Here is a 16316-nt window from a genome sequence, read left to right on the forward strand (position 1 = left end):
AGTACACTGTTGATTCCTTTTTATTAAATTGGAAGTTTGTGTAATTGTTCCCTCTTCCTAGGTGAACAAAATACTAACAGGTTGAAAAGTATAGAAGACAACTAAAATTTCTTAATACGGACTTCTAGGATTTAAGGCCCTATGGTTTTGTAGGCAAATGCTATACAAGTGCTTCCCAACCCTCATTAAATTTGGATTAGCTAAAGTTATATCCAAATGCTTTTGATATCCTCCCTGATCACTTATATAAGCCCAGTGCCTTTGTCATATCTTTGTTACAACTCTTCAGAGTTCAACTTGAGTTGAGATTTGAAATGAAAGTAAGAAGTAGATAAGAACACATATGTAATACCTTAATCAGTAAAAAGCTTTAAAAAAAGAAAGTAAGAAGTAGATGAAGAGGGGTAAAAATCAAGAGAAAAGTACAGAAAGAGGAGTTGAGACCAGGAGAATAAGATCTCAGTTCTTGGAGTGACAGACGGTCCATGCATTAATAAAGAAAGAATGTGGCTGTCTACTTTCTGCAGTGATTTTTGAGTGCACTCATTACTGTAAGAGGATGAGAGCAAATGCATGTATTATGATTGGAACATAAGTGTCTCTTAGGTCATAAGATATTATAATATGAGGTACACCTGGCCCAGTATTCTTCTGACCTTTGGTCTATCACTGCAAGGCCTGAGAAAAATTATTCTGACTGGAAAAGGATAATATAGCCAGACAGTGTGGGTAGAGATATAGGAAGATGGAGGTACATCTGAGGTAGCCTGATACACTCATCTCAAATTACCCAAAAAGATTTGATGACACAGAATAATGAACAATAGTAAAGGGTTCTTGGCATCAATAACAATTTAAGGAGAGGCTCTTTGTTTCATATTTTTCCACAAATAGTAGTAATCGATATATAGGTACATTTTGCTACTCTAGATGAAATCCCAGAAGAATATGGGAACACATGTAGGTAATTATAGTAAATGCCAGCAGTAGGACACTCTGTGGATCTATGTATAGTGTAGGGGTGGGCCAAATGGTACCTGAAAAAAGTTCTGGGAAGGGCTGAGGAAAAACAAGAAATTTATGTTATCCTGGGACAGCCAGGACGGGAAGCCAGTCATTTGATTGATACCCTATAATCTGTGTTGTGAGATTTTTTTGAGGCAGTGTTTTCATCAGAGGTAGCAAAAATTTAGTTTATAATATCTCCTCAGTTTTCTGCTCTATATAAATAATATATAATTTATATATATAATAATCAGAAAGATATATTTAGAGTAGATAAACTATAAAAATAACTAATTATAACGCTCAAAGTTTAATGTATCACAAACTCAAAAAAGCGTATTTGTTTTGATAGAAAATATGTCTTTGACCATTGTTTATTCTGCTCACTTATTGATATTTGCCATGCATACCACATTTTTTCCCTTCTGGGAGGTTTTCTATTTTCCATTATTTTTGTGGTCTTATCCTTTCCGCAGATAACCTTTAAAAACAGTTCTGGGCCTGCACCTTTCTTTAAATCTATAATAAACCACTGCCCCTTTTATTTTTGTTTTGAAATAGATATATACTAAATGCCATAGTTATCAGATATTATGACTTATGATTTTCAGAAAGTGCCTTCTTTTATAGCTTACTTTTGTTGTTTCAGGGTATCTCTTTTCCAAAGTGATGTCTCATTTTTGTCAAATTCACCATGTAGTAATTGTTTATGTTCAAATCCTTAAAATTCCTTGTCAACATACAAATCTTTAACCTTCGTTGGAGAAAAATCATGTAGTCACTGGCCTCTGCACAATACCAATTTTTACAATATTTTATACTGAGATGGTTTTTTTTTTTAAATTAAGAAGTTATGCAGACTAGTCAAAGTGTACAATCTTGAACTCTACTGTTAATAAGATGGTCAGGCTTACCTACCTATTTGTTTATACCAATCTCACCGTATGTGCTAGTTATGTTTAGTTGGTGCATGGAAGCAACTTGGAAGGGCCACCCCCAAAACATAAAATTATTGAAAATGAAATTGCCCTAAATTCTCTCTCTAAGAGTTAAGCTAGAAATCAACAAATTATGAATGATATGACATATGCAAATTCACGTTGACAGGCTGAATTACAAAATAATAATGTAGTCACATATTACTTGTATAACTTTGTAAAGTATAAATATAGAAAACAGATTGGAAGTCGATTGCGAAAGTTAATTATTATTGATGATAGTTGGTGGGAATATGGGTGATTATTATTTTATTTCTTTGCATTTTATTTTTTTATTTTTTTATTTCAAAGAAGAGAGTAAAACTGAGACAGAAACAGCCAGATTTAATAATGGCTCCTAGGGAAAAAAAGACCAGACAGTAGACTGATTGACAGTGTTAACACAGTTGAAAAAAGAATATGTCAGCCAGGGAGTGGGTTTTGGGAGCTGTGGGTTATGAAAGTAGATAAAAAGAAGAAAGTTACAGAGAAAGATAATAGTACTGATCATCTCACTCTGCCCAGGAGAGAGACTGTCTTGTATGAATCTGGACAGGTCACAGAGGCAATGTAGCAATGTGGTTATGAATAAGGGCCTATAATCAGACTGATTCATATCTCATACCTACCACTCCCCAGCTTTATGACTTTGGGCAAGTAGCTATACCTTTCAAAGAACCAGTTTCTGTCTGTAACATGGGAATTTTAATAATGGCGCTTACCACTTAGGGCTTTTGTGAAAAGATAATTTATATATTTATCACAGTGCCTGGTACATGGTAATTCCTTAATAAGTGTTAGCTATTACTGTAATGTGTTACAGTAATTTCCTATTCATAGAGATATATTTTAACATGATGCCATTGTTAAACATTCAAATATTATAACTTGAGTATACATTGATTCATGTTTATTAAGCAAGTTATGAATAATTTGGCTTCCCATGTTATTTACCCATGGGGGAGATTATGTGAGGATCTGTCATTTTATGAATAATATTTATGACTATAAATTGGCATCCTGTCAGTCAGCTTTGATTCATTAGTCTTTGGAGTGTTTGTGAGTATGGGTTCAATCAATCTGGGACATTGTCAAAATTGAGTTTTGAGTATCCAAATCCCTGTGTATTTTTTTATTTTAAATATTGCTTGGTTGGTGTAAGTCTACCCTTGGGAGAAATTTATACTCAACTCCAGGCATAATGGGGTTTCCTGGAAGCCAGTCTTTCTGCATCCTCTAGCCAATTAACTCCCTCTGTCCCTATCACAAATTCTGCAGAATAAAATTAAAATCTCATGCTCTCTTCTTGATACTTGAAATTGTAGTAATAGTGAATACACCATTTGAAACTACCTTCCCCTCTCCTTTCCAATGAGAATATCTAATCTCCTATATTGAGCATTAGAGAGGGATGATTAAACCGTTCAGACTTTGGATCCAGATGAACCTCGCTTGGAATTCCAGCTCTGCACAGCTTACTAGTTGTGTGGCTTTGGGCAAGTTACTGCTGCTCCGTAAGCCTTGGTTTTCTCATCTATAAAATGGGAATAATGATAATACCTATCTCAAAAAAAAAATACCTATCTCATAAGGTAGTTGTGAGGATTAAATGAGTGAATAAATGTACGGGGCTTAGACTAGTACAAATGAATGCACTATACAGATACCAGTTGTAGTTGTGTTGTCATTATTGTTTTTATTTAATCATTATAGCTCCAGTCTGCTGACAATGATACTCAACCTGGACTGTCAATCACTATCAACACTAGCTCCAGGGATGCTACCTGGCCAGGGCACCATGGCAATTTTATTAAAAAAACAACAATAACAAAATGTTCATTTTAGTTTTTTTAAAGGACACATAGCATTATGGAGGGATGGAATATGATGATAACATCAGCCAAAATGAGCTGGTGAAAGAGACATAATTCCAACTAAGTGGGGACAAATCATGGTGAATCTCTTCACTAGGATGCTTGTCATTGACAGATTTTTTTCTTGGTGTTGGTATGTCTGGCCGGATTTATGAGCATCTTTCTTTATGATCAATACTGACATACATCTGCTCAGATAAATAACATTCTCATCTGACATCTCATTTTGTGGAAACAAGATGGCAAGCCAGTGTGTGAACTGACCCCCATAACCCTTCAGCTAAAAAGAAAAATACTGTATACCATTGTACTTTAACAAGCATTGAAAAATGGCTGATAAACTTTTCTTTTTTCCCCTCTCTCTTTATGGCCACATTCATTGACCTCCACTTGGCATTTGTTTGAGAGGCACATGGAAACAAGACTGAAATTTTAATAGAGGAGGAGGGAAGGGACAGAAGGAAAAGAGGCATGTTATAATTTGTGAGCATATAACTTGTTCTGCAGTAAAAACAGATCTAAACAGTTTTGAAAAGCTTTAAAAATTAGCATAGGAACTGGGCAGGCTAATTATGAGTCTATTACAGGAGTGATTTGAACATCATTTACATACATTAATATTCCATTGAAACACTGGTGGTATGCTGGGACCACACAGAACCAATATTTCCTTTCCCCCTCCCTGTGCAAAGAATTCAGAGCTTAAGGAAAAATAGAAAACTTTATTTCCCTAGTTTGGTTTGTCATTCTGGTCAAGAGGCATTAGTCTTCATTAGTGACTTCCATAGACAGATTTTGGAAAATGACAGACTTTAATTTTAATTCTTCTTTTTGTGGCACACGTCTCAAACTGGGATAATGACATTTGAGGGGTTCCCTCATCTTTTTTTTTGAACAGATTTATTTTTTAGTATTGTCAACTCCACTGTTTTAGATTCCATGAGTTGGAATTTATAACAAGGTTGAGGCCAGTGAGGTCAGCAGAGGACATATTGCAACTGTGCTGTGTCTTCCTTTTCACTAGATTTGGGGTTGCCTCCAGGCCCACACAGAGGACCCCCAGGCATATTTAAGGAAAGTGCTAAGCAACAAGTTCAGAAGGCCCCTTTAAGGAAAGCAGCTGTAATTTACATTTGAGAGATTTTTCTTTAAAATGCCCAATCTCAGAATCAGATTTTTCTAAGCACATTGCCAAATTACAGTAATGGACCATTTTTAAAATGCCTATCCTATCTAATAAAGAGGGAATATGCTAATTGACCCTCACACCATTACAAAGATGGCAGCGCCCACAGCCAATAAGGAGGGAATATGCTAATTGACTGACATGCCCTCAAAGATGGTGGCGCCCTCAGCCCTGCCTGGGTGCCTGCCTCCAGAATCCCCCAGTCCCCTCAGTCCCCCAACCACCTAGCGCCAGCCCAAGGTGCAGACAAGCCTTGGAAGGTGGCTGCCCAGCTGCCCAGGGCTGGCCCAAGGTGCAGGCAAGCCTCAGATAGCAGCTGCCCAGCCAGCCAGGGCCACCTGAGGCTCAGGTAACAAGGGCTTGCTGAGGCTTGCCCTGCCGGCAGTGGCATCAGTAGAGGTGTGATGGGAGTGTCACTTTACCATGATCATCAGGTCTCCTCCTGCCCCTGAGGTCTCCTGGACTGTGAGGGGGCAGGCTGGGCTGAGGGACCCCTCCTCCAGTACATGGGTTTTCATGCACCAGACCTCTAGTTTAAAATAAGCACTCTTGAATGTAGCACTGTGGCAAAGGTCTTTTTGCAGAAAGCCACTTGAGACATCAGATCATTACAAGCATTATTTTTAAATGGTATGTTTGAACCCAGAAAATGTCAGTGTACCAGAAGCAGACATAAATGGAGCTGGCCAGGCCAACAGCTGAATTTTATTTTCCACAGATGGTCCCTTCACAGGGACTGAGCCTTGTCCATCTGTCCTGATGGAACATGGATTGATTCACCCATTTCCCCTGTTCCCTCCCAGAATTAAATACTAAGTTAAATTTTTGAGGGTAAGGGATGGAGAAGTTATAAGGAAGGAAATCCATTGTGACCTATTGTGGTTGCAATTACTAGAAAATAAAGGAAAAAGCATCCTGCTTTGAGGAAAATCCTGTGCTCAGTTTCCCCTCCTTATCTGCAACAGCAACGGGGAGATTAGTGGCAAGGCTGGCAGAGGTTTGCCAAAGAGAGTTCTAAAATTGTGGGCTTGGGTCTTCTACAAATAAAGACTTGCAGTTTGTTAGAAGCCTGGGGACAAATGGCAGCAAAAGATGTCCATATCTGTGTTGCTACCAAGTAACCAATATGTCACAAAGTGACTTGCTTCCTATTTCTAGCTCAGAACCTGAGTCTTTCATAGATTTTAGTTTTGCATGTGATAATTTCCAGAGGTACTCAAACTATACAAAATGGAAAGGTGAATCAAGTATTTGTATTTGTGGGAGTGGTTGCTTGTCTTTCTGACCCCACCATCTCTTCATCCAGGTTGCAATTCTGGGATTATTTCAATTCTTGTCTTTCCATTTTTATAGCTTTCTTTTAAACCCATTTTCACATTTTGTTAAAATAATCAACTGTTCAGGATTGTTCAGAGGCTCAAATTTCATTAGGTCCTTAGTCATTAATGTTGTTTTACGGTGCATTCCAGACTGTCCTTATGACCAGCAGTGTCACTCTTTTGTGAAAGGATGGTGGTATGTTCTTGCATGCATGGAACTTAAGCATTTACTACAAGGAACTGTTGCATGCCCCTTATGTAGTTATGTCTTAAGAAATGTTTTCCTTTTTATAAACAAATACAATATTGTTTAATAAAAGAGATGTTTCTCTAATTCATTTCTCTGAATTTGCACTAAGATTGCAAGCCTTTCAGATATCTGCTGAAGCCCACAATAATTGCGATAGGCCAGAATTCAGGTAGCAGCCAAGCCCAAGGATTTAGCTGGTTTAGTGCAAATAGATACCAATTAATAATTAATTTTGGCCTAGAACCATATTATAGATCATACTAGTACTATATTATTTTTCTACTGCATCTCACCACTCAAGTTGTCAGTAAAATTGGTTCTTCATCCAAATATTAAGGTGGAGAGAAGGAGGTGATGTGGGGTAAAAAGAAAGAGAGAAATCATAGGCAGTACTCAGGTATGTGCACACTATATTATTGGATAAATGACAACAATTTTCTTAAAAAAAAAAAAAAAAAGCAGCGTCAAAAAGAGATTGTCAAATACCTGCTAGAAGAAGGAAGAAAAGTTTGATTCATGAGAAGGTACATGGAGTCACATTTTATTTACTCTCAAGTTCTTCCAGGAGGAAGAATTCTTTAGACATTTGATGTTCAATAAATTGTGAACCACTTCCCCTGCTGCATGTAAACATTATAGACTTTTTGTGAAGCAATCTGAATTTATCACACTATTCAACAGTCAAGTCATAATTACAAATCATAGTTGTTACTTTAGTGTCGTGATGGCATTTGAGAGAAAACTGAGAGAAACAGGGACTGCCATGCCCAGGTTCATCAGAAATGTCTACAGTGTCACATTATGATTTTTTTTCTACCAGCTGACTTGCTTTGCCAAGTTCTAACTTAGTCCTATATATTCACCCATCTTCCCACCCAATTCCCTCATGTAGACTAATACCAGACACATATACATACAACACACGTACATAACTCAATATTTCCAATATGGGAGCAGAAGTTATTTTATAAAGTTAATAGTATGTAAAAGCAATTTGTTAAAGGTAAAATGTTCCCTATTTCTGACAAGTTCAAGAAAAAAAAAACCACATAGTTGACCTTTGTTGGTTTTCTACCCCTTCCAATCTGCCATTGGATTTGCTGGAGTCAATATGATGAAACCTTCCTGCCAAGTCTTTGCCTCCTGCCTATTAAGGGCACCTGAGCAGCTATCTCTCCTGAGTTAATCAAGCTAATCTTCATGAGTCTCCCAGCCTTCACCTTCATTGTGTTTCATGTACTGGAGTACCCTATAGGAGACCAAGTCCCAAGAAACTGTCAAGATCCTGGACCTTGAGTCCTGTCTCTGCCAGTAGCCCTTTGAAGGAACTGTTGCTTAAGGGAGGGTTTTTTTTTTTTTTTTTTTTTTGAGAAGGCTAGCTTTTAAATAAATGCCATAGTTTTATTATTAGAGCTGAGAGCTCTGAGATTTCATACCCATATCAACAATCCCTAGGAAATGCACAGTATTGACCTTTTTTAAAAACTTATTATTTTATAATTTTCTTTTCATCATAGCGTAAGGCACTACAGGCAATATGTTTCTGGGGAATTATTGTTCTTGGTAACTAGTTGAAATCATTCGGACTTGCCTTGTTCCTCATATCTTACTCAAGTTATGGCTTTATTTTTCTGAAATATCAAGTAAACCCAGTGTAGCCAAATAACTGAAATATTAATATATATATTTGAAACAAAAGGGGAAAAAAAGAGAAGCCACACATACCTTGAGGCATTAGTGCGTAGTGTTTTAATGGCTAAACTCTGAGTCAGACTGCTTGAATTTAAATATTGGCTCTTTTATTTACTGGCTATATAAACTTTGGAAAGTTAAACTCTGTGCTTCAGTTTTCTTATCTTTAAAATGGAGACAGTATACCCACCGCATAGGATAGTTCTGACAACACCTAAAGCTAAAACACTTGAAACACTGTCTGGCAGAGGTAAATGCTGTATGGATGTCAGTTCTTATTATACCTAAAGCTCATATTTAATTGCTATGTAATATTTTGCCAGGAAGAAGATGAATATAATGGAAAACAACTTACACAGATAGTCAGGAGTCCTGTGTTTTGTGCCTGCCACAAACTACCACATGGCCATATGACTTGGAGACAATCTTGGTTTCAGTAACCTTTTCTGAGAAATTGAGAAAATACTATTGCCTTAATTATTGTTGTTATGGATATGTGCACCCCCACTTGCTCACAAACATTCACTTTCAATTATAGATAGGTAGAATGAAATGAGAATACAAATTTTAAAATTCTGAAGCAATATGAAAGACTCAGTTGTAGTGATTGTGTTGCCATGCATACTTAGACTATAGCAGACACTCAGAACAAAATGTACTTTTATATCTATAAGATATTTTTTGCTTTTCAAAGGAAATAGGCAATCTAGGATTTTATCACACCCAGCTATTGCAAGCCTCTGACTATCTATGTACGGTATTTTCCATTATTTACAAGCCTAGTATGTGAAACTTAAAAAGTAAGACTACATACATTTATAGTCTGGTCATGGGTATGCACAAATAAATGGCTTATATTTAATAGCAACTTATTTCTAAGCTTGCTCAATTCTAGTTAAATTCATGTGGAACATAAAATGCCAAAAAAAAAGGAACATAAGTTGGAGCAACACTTTTAGTCTCTTGTATGAACTATTCTGGAAAATGAGGGGGGGGGGGGGTGCTTTTCCTACAACCTAATCTTATCTTTTTTTTTTTTTTTAAATCCTTACCCAAGGATCTATTTTCCATCAATTATCAGAAAGTAGAAAGGAGGGGGAGGGGGGAGGAAGGGAGAGGGAGAGAGCAAGAGAAACATTGATGTGAGAGAGACACACTGGTTGGTTGCCTCCTGCAAGTGCACCACAAGGCTGAGGATAGAACCCAGAACCCAGGTACTTGCCCTTGACCAGGAATCAAACCCAAGACCCTTTGGTGTGCAGGCTGATGCTCTAGCCACTGAGCAATGCTGGCCAGGACTAATCTTGCCTTTTTTATGTGGCTGATTTAAAAAAGAATATTCAAAAATAACATTGAAATATGTTATCTATTTGTGTGTTTTTGGTCCATTAACTTTTTCTGGTGGTTATTCCAATTAAGATCACATTGATGCCATATGGCACTTATTGTGTGTTAAAACTCCCTAACTCATGAAAGAAATGTCAAAGCAGATTTGGAGAAAAACAGAGGGAGTGAGTTAACACTATGGTTCTAGTCACTGGCTCCATCAAGACAATCATATATTTTATAACTTTCCCCTTTATATTTCCAGTAGCCCAAGTGTCACCCTACATAGTTATATGCTTTCCTTTATATCCATGATTATTTTGTAACTATCAATTTGCATTTCTGATTCATTTACCTCTTTCACCAAGTCCCCCAACCCTCCTCCACTCCTCCTGGCTTCTCTGGTTTTAACTGAACTATTTTTTATTCTATCAATAGTTTTTCTCCTCTCTTGGCATATCAATTATATTTCTTTTTTTAAAAAAAATTGTAGTGTTTTTCTTAAATTTTGTACTATATATTTTTAACTACCTGAAGTCTACTTTCAACTAACTGTATTGTATAGCCTCACTGATAGTATGGGTACCTTATAACAAAAGATTTCATTTTACCTTTATTAATTCTTTCTCTGATTTCCTCCCTCCCTTTCTCTCTCTCTCTCTCTCTCTCTCTCTCTCTCTCTCTCTCTCTCTCTCTCTCTCTCCCTCCCTCCCTCCCTCCCTCCCTCCCTCCTTTCTTCCCTCCCTCCCTCTCTCTTTCCAATATCCTGATCTATATAATTTCCATGAAAAGCTGCTTTTAACTTTTTTTGCAATTTTCATTTTCATTTTTTTTTGTCTGATCAGTTCTTTATTTCTTCTTCCCTTTACAATGATAATTTTTCTGGAAGCAGAAATCTAGGTTGGTGATTTCTTTCAGCACTAAATATTTCACTCTCTCTTTTCTTGCTTGCATAGTTTCTGATTGGATGTTAAATGTAATTCTTATCCCTGTTCCTTGATAGGTAAGATAGTTTCCTCCCTCAATGCTTCTTAGAATATGTTTTCTTTATCTTTCTGTAGTTTGAGTATGATATGTCTAGGAGTAAGAATTTTGGTATTCAGTCAACTTGTTATTCTCTGAGCTTCCTGGACCTGTGGTTCATGTCTATTATGAATTTTGTGAAATTTTTGGACATTACCTCAAATATTTCTTCTACTACATTCTCTCTTCTCTTTATGGAATTGCAATTACATACATTTTATACCTTTGAATTTGTCTCACCATTCTTTGATATTCTTCTCTGTGTTTTTTTTTTAATTCTTATTTTTCTCTCTCCTTTTTTGTTTGGAAAGTTTCTCTTAGCAATTTTTTAACCTCACTGATTCTTTCTAGTATGCTGATGAGCCTATGAAAGATACATTTCACTTTTGTTTGTGTTTTTTATTGTTAGCATTTACTTTTGATATTTTTTTTACATCTTCCTCATTATTTTTCCATTGGCTTCTTTTTTAATTCTTTATTGATTAAGATATTACATATGTCTCCTCACCCCCCTAGTGTCTGTGTCCATTGGTTATGCTTATATTCATGCATACAAGTCCTTTGATTGATCGTAACCCTTCCCCTCACCCTCCCCTGCCTTCCCTCTGAGGTTTGATGGTCTGTTCAATGCATCTCTGTCTCTGGATCTATGAACAAAAATATAATCATTGGCTTCTTCTCTATGAATGGAAATATATTAGGATAAATTGCAGCTCAAAGACCAACAAAGCAGAGTCATATTTACAGCTTTGCCTTGGGAAAGCCTGAGGTAAGAGATCTGTAGATCTCAATCATCTAAGTTACCCTAAAATGAATTCACTACAAGGCACATTTCATCTCTAGCACAGGGATTGGTTCTCTAGTGTGCAAAACATATGAGAGTGAAATTCCATAGACTATACTGCCATAACCTTTTATTTTTAAGTTTCTGTTACTAACACTGTTGGATCAATAGAAAAAAATTACAAAACATCATGAACTCTTCTGCAGAAAGAATTAACAACAGCACATACTGCTTTGGGAAAAGGGGCTAGGGTTTCATATCTAACCTGAAGCTTGCATGTCTCCCTGCTCCAACTTTCACAGCTCAGAATCCATTTAGCACATCTCTAGGTGTTGCCCTTCCCCCTTACTTCTATATCACTGGGCAACAGACCAAACCGTAACCACTCAAGCAAAGACTCCTTGGGGACTTATAGGAGCCAACACTAGATGAAAAAGGATGCTCAGTTTGAGGTTGGCAACTTGATGTTTAATGGAATGAAGCCAAGGGCTAGAATTACTGCAAGGAAGTCCAGCTCATTGATTTTTTGGTCAGACAATATTTATAATCTTAGGGCAGGGGAGGTTTTCCTCTGTCTTTTTCCTGGGAAGTGGTCAAGAGCTAAGTCCAGGAAAATTTGGAACAATGTAAAATCAGAGATACTATGAAAACTTAGCTACTAAAAAGAAAATATTCTAGTTTTTGTTTTATAATATAAATATAAATGATACAGAAAATAGATCTAGTAAACTGAATTTATATCCAAATATAGCAAGGTTTCTATATTTGCAGATGTCCTCATTACCATCCTGGTCACTACTGTTTGGACATACTTTAGTATTGTTAACATCCTCCATAAATTATGGTACTCAAAAACGAAAACAATTCTCCAGATGTAGTTTGATAGGTGAAGTCTGCAATCAGGCTAGTTACTCCCTCTAAATCAGTGGTTCTCAACCTTTTTAATACCATGACCCTTTAATACAGTTCCTCATGTTGTGGTGACCCCTAACCATAAAATTATTTTCGTTGCTACTTCATAACTGTAATTTTGCTACTGTTATGAATCATAGTGTAAATATCTGTGTTTTCCGGTGGTCTTAGGTAATCCTAATAGCGATTCTCAACCTGTCAATCCATTTCTCTCTTTCTCCCCCTTCTCTCTATCTCTCAAAACCAATAAAGAAAAAATTATTTTAAAATGAATGAGTAGTTTTAAATCCCCATGTTTCTGATGATTTTAAATTCATTGAAAGATCCTTTGTTTGAGGCTAGATGGTCTCTTGGTCTCATTAAACCTTTAGATTCAATGTTTGAGTGAAAAGTAGCATATGGGGTTAGGAAGAGATTGTTATAAGATAGATAAACTTTCCAGGAATTGTGTGACGTTCTAATCAAAGCAAAACAAACATATGAACATATAGAAATTGATGGAAATGAAGATTAACTTTCTCATGTGTTCTTGGAAGCTAGTGGAATTGCATTGGCATCTGCTCAACATTGCAGGGCAAATCATAAGCTCAAGGGAATAATCTAGCAAGCACATTCTACCTTGTGAGTGATCTGGGGCAGATGGTGATGGCACAACCTAGACATCTCTTCTGCCATAGATGACTGAGATGCTGGACTAACTGATCCCAAGGAGCTGTTGGAGTATATAGTCTCTCTAGTAGTCTAAAAGTGGTAATAATTTGATTTTTCAAGCCTCATGAATTGGCATCATTTGGAGTTCATCTGTCATGGACCTTTGCACTTTGGAAGGAAATGAAAGAAAGTGCTAAGTTAATTTTAAATGTCTCAGGAAACTTGGTTATATTGTTTGTTTTCAAACTGTCTTATTTCTTGAAAAACCTATTATTTTAGTTATTTTCTCTTCTTTCATACAAATGTAGAACTCTGAATATTTGGAATAATTTATGTGTGGAGTGTTTCAGTTTGAAGAAAATGAGATTGTAACATGACTACTTTCTCTCTCAAACCAATGACTAATTGGGTCTTATGCCAAGGGCAGCAGATGTAATCCTGAATTCGTAGCTTTTAAAGAACAGATAAAGCTTCTGAGCTACGTGGAAGCCGAACTAACCAAAGAAGCTTAGCAATTATAATTTCAGATGCTCACCTTTCAAATACCAGAGGTGTTGTTTTCAATTTCAAGCATATGGATAAATGTATGGATTGCTTTTTTTCATCCAGATACCCATTTAAGGGATAGGTTCCATTTCCAGATCTGGCAATCTACCAGATAACTCTCTTTAAAGTTATCTAGAGAAAAGTCTACCAAAAATAATTAAATTTGTGATAGTTTTTATTCTTGGCTAAGAATTTGTCTCTCCTCCAGGACTGAAGTGGTGTAAATTATTATGTGAGTTTATATAATATATGGGTTGTTGTCAAATATTTATTTCTGTCCAAAAATGAAATGGCTTGAAATACAAGACATTTTTAACTAAATAAGTCAATGAGATAAAGAAAAATAAATTCTCAGTTAGCCTATTTTTAATCAGTATTTTCATGAGAGGCCGAAATGTTAACGGAATCCTACCTTTTGTCATTTGAAATATAATTAGTGTGTTTAAGAATGTATGTACACATCAGGGTTTAGACTTTAAGTCAGAAAGGAAAATTTATTTATAGGATCAGGCAACTGCAGAAGTTGAGGTGATATGAGTCAATTATTTAAGGCAAATGGGACCTTACTCACCACAACAATAGAGAAATTTCTAATTCAATTACACCCTGGACTTTCATGCTTTAATTTGTGGACATTTTTCTATTTCTTATTTTACAGAGGCCTTTGAAATTGTTGTTCGCCATGCCAAGAACTATACCAACGCCATGTTCAAAAACAACTATGCAAGCCTGACCCCACAAGCTTATGAGTTTGTAGGTGAATTTTTTACCGATGTGTCTCTCTACATCCTGGGTTCTGACATCAATGTGGATGACATGGTCAATGAACTATTTGATAGCCTGTTTCCAGTTATCTATACCCAGTTGATGAACCCAGGCATCCCTGAGCCAGCCTTAGACATCAATGAGTGCCTCCGTAGTGCAAGACGTGACCTGAAAGTATTTGGGAATTTCCCCAAGCTCATTATGACCCAAGTTTCCAAGTCACTGCAAGTTACTAGGATCTTCCTCCAAGCCCTGAATCTCGGAATCGAAGTGATCAACACAACTGATCACCTGAAGTTTAGTAAGGACTGTGGCCGAATGCTTACCAGAATGTGGTACTGCTCTTACTGTCAAGGACTGATGATGGTTAAGCCTTGCGGTGGCTACTGCAATGTGGTCATGCAAGGCTGCATGGCAGGTGTGGTGGAGATTGACAAGTACTGGAGGGAATACATTGTGTCCCTTGAAGAGCTGGTGAATGGCATGTACCGAGTTTATGACATGGAAGATGTTCTGCTTGGACTCTTTTCGACCATCCATGATTCCATCCAATATGTCCAGAAGAACGGAGGGAAGCTGACCACCACCGTGAGTACCAGTCTACAGTTTTCAGAGGAACTGGGTCCTATTGGGAGGGGGCAGCATGGCAAGTAGCAGATGCTGTTAGAGATAAGTGAGAAAAAAGATCAGAGTTTGAAAGATGAGAGACTGAATGACCTCACATAGTTAGTCAGCATATTGAGACCACAGGTTATGGAGTCATATTGTCTGGCTTTGAAATTTGGTGCGGGAACTTGGGTGAATCATCTTTTCTTTATGAGACTCATATTTCTGATTTATAAAATAGGGATAAAAATAATATCTTTTTATAAGGAATAACATATTAAAGCACTTAGCATGTGCCTGGTACATGGTAAGTCTTCAGTAAATATTAGCTATTAATACCATTGTTGTCAGTTATCATAATCTTCATGACAGTCCTTTGAGGTAGGAGCTATTATCTTCATTTTATAAATTAAGAAACTAAAGCTCAATAAAACTGTAACTTGCCCAAGGGTACCCAGCTATACTTAGTGGAAAATCCATAATTCAGAAATTTATTAGATCTCTGTTTAATTAGGTTATCACTGATTTTTAAATTCTGATTTCACTCTCATGTTCTTAATCATATATATCACATTACCATTTTAAGTAATGACTGTAAGCTCGGGAAACCTAGCTAGAACCCCTAATTAAACATACATAAGAACATAAGCGAGCCAAACATGTTTTCAAAGTTGTTGTTGTTTAACAGTCTTGATTATATGATAGCCTGATGGGGGTTGTTATGGGATTTGTGATGGGATAGTTCTGCAAGTAAAGCAGCAATTTGCTTTGTTTCAGTTCCACATTGTTAGTTACACTACACCTGCTAAGCTAGAGTGCATACATTCAGAACCACACGAGGCACTCACTTTACAGTGTAGAGCAGAATATATAGCCAGGAGCTACTGGCCAGATCCCACTAAGGTGGTAGTTAATGATTCCTGAATGCTACCAGCTTTGTGGAAGGTGGTGACAGAATCGTCTAATACCCTACCATTGTTGATCTCCTACTATATTTCAGTTGCTCTGATGGCCAGTTTGCATGTTGTTTCACAATAATCCATGACAGAGGCCTTAATAGTGTCCCCATTTTACACAAGAGGATATGAAGCTTATAGTGGTTAAATACCTAGCCCAAGATCTCAAAGCTAGTTAAGTAAAAGTGGAAGAAACTGGGATTCAAACATAGGCTTGGTCGACTTAAACTCTTAGCTTATAAGCAGTGCAACTGTTATGTACTCCAAGCTAGGGGTGTCGAACTCAATCAGAGAAGGGGCCAAAATCTAAAATCCAGCCTAAATCGCGGGCCGAATGGTTTACTGAACAGTCATAAACTGACAATGTCATAAACTGACAGCGGAGTGCAGTGATGACAGCGCGGTGCGGGCCACATTGCAAGGCCTGGCGGGCTGGATTTGGCC

General features: G+C 36.9%; 1 protein-coding gene across 1 annotated transcript in view; it reads left to right on the plus strand.

The window, feature by feature from the left end:
• The window catches only part of GPC3 (glypican 3), a 341076-nt gene that overhangs the window by 178031 nt on the left and 146729 nt on the right, over positions 1-16316 (plus strand). The window contains exon 3 of the mRNA XM_084870253.1: positions 14204-14898. Coding sequence (XP_084726379.1) covers positions 14204-14898 — 695 coding nt within the window. The remainder of the gene's footprint in view (positions 1-14203; positions 14899-16316) is intronic.

The sequence above is a fragment of the Pipistrellus hanaki genome, assembly GCF_964339955.1.
Source record: "Pipistrellus hanaki genome assembly, chromosome: X".
NCBI lineage: Eukaryota > Metazoa > Chordata > Mammalia > Chiroptera > Vespertilionidae > Pipistrellus > Pipistrellus hanaki.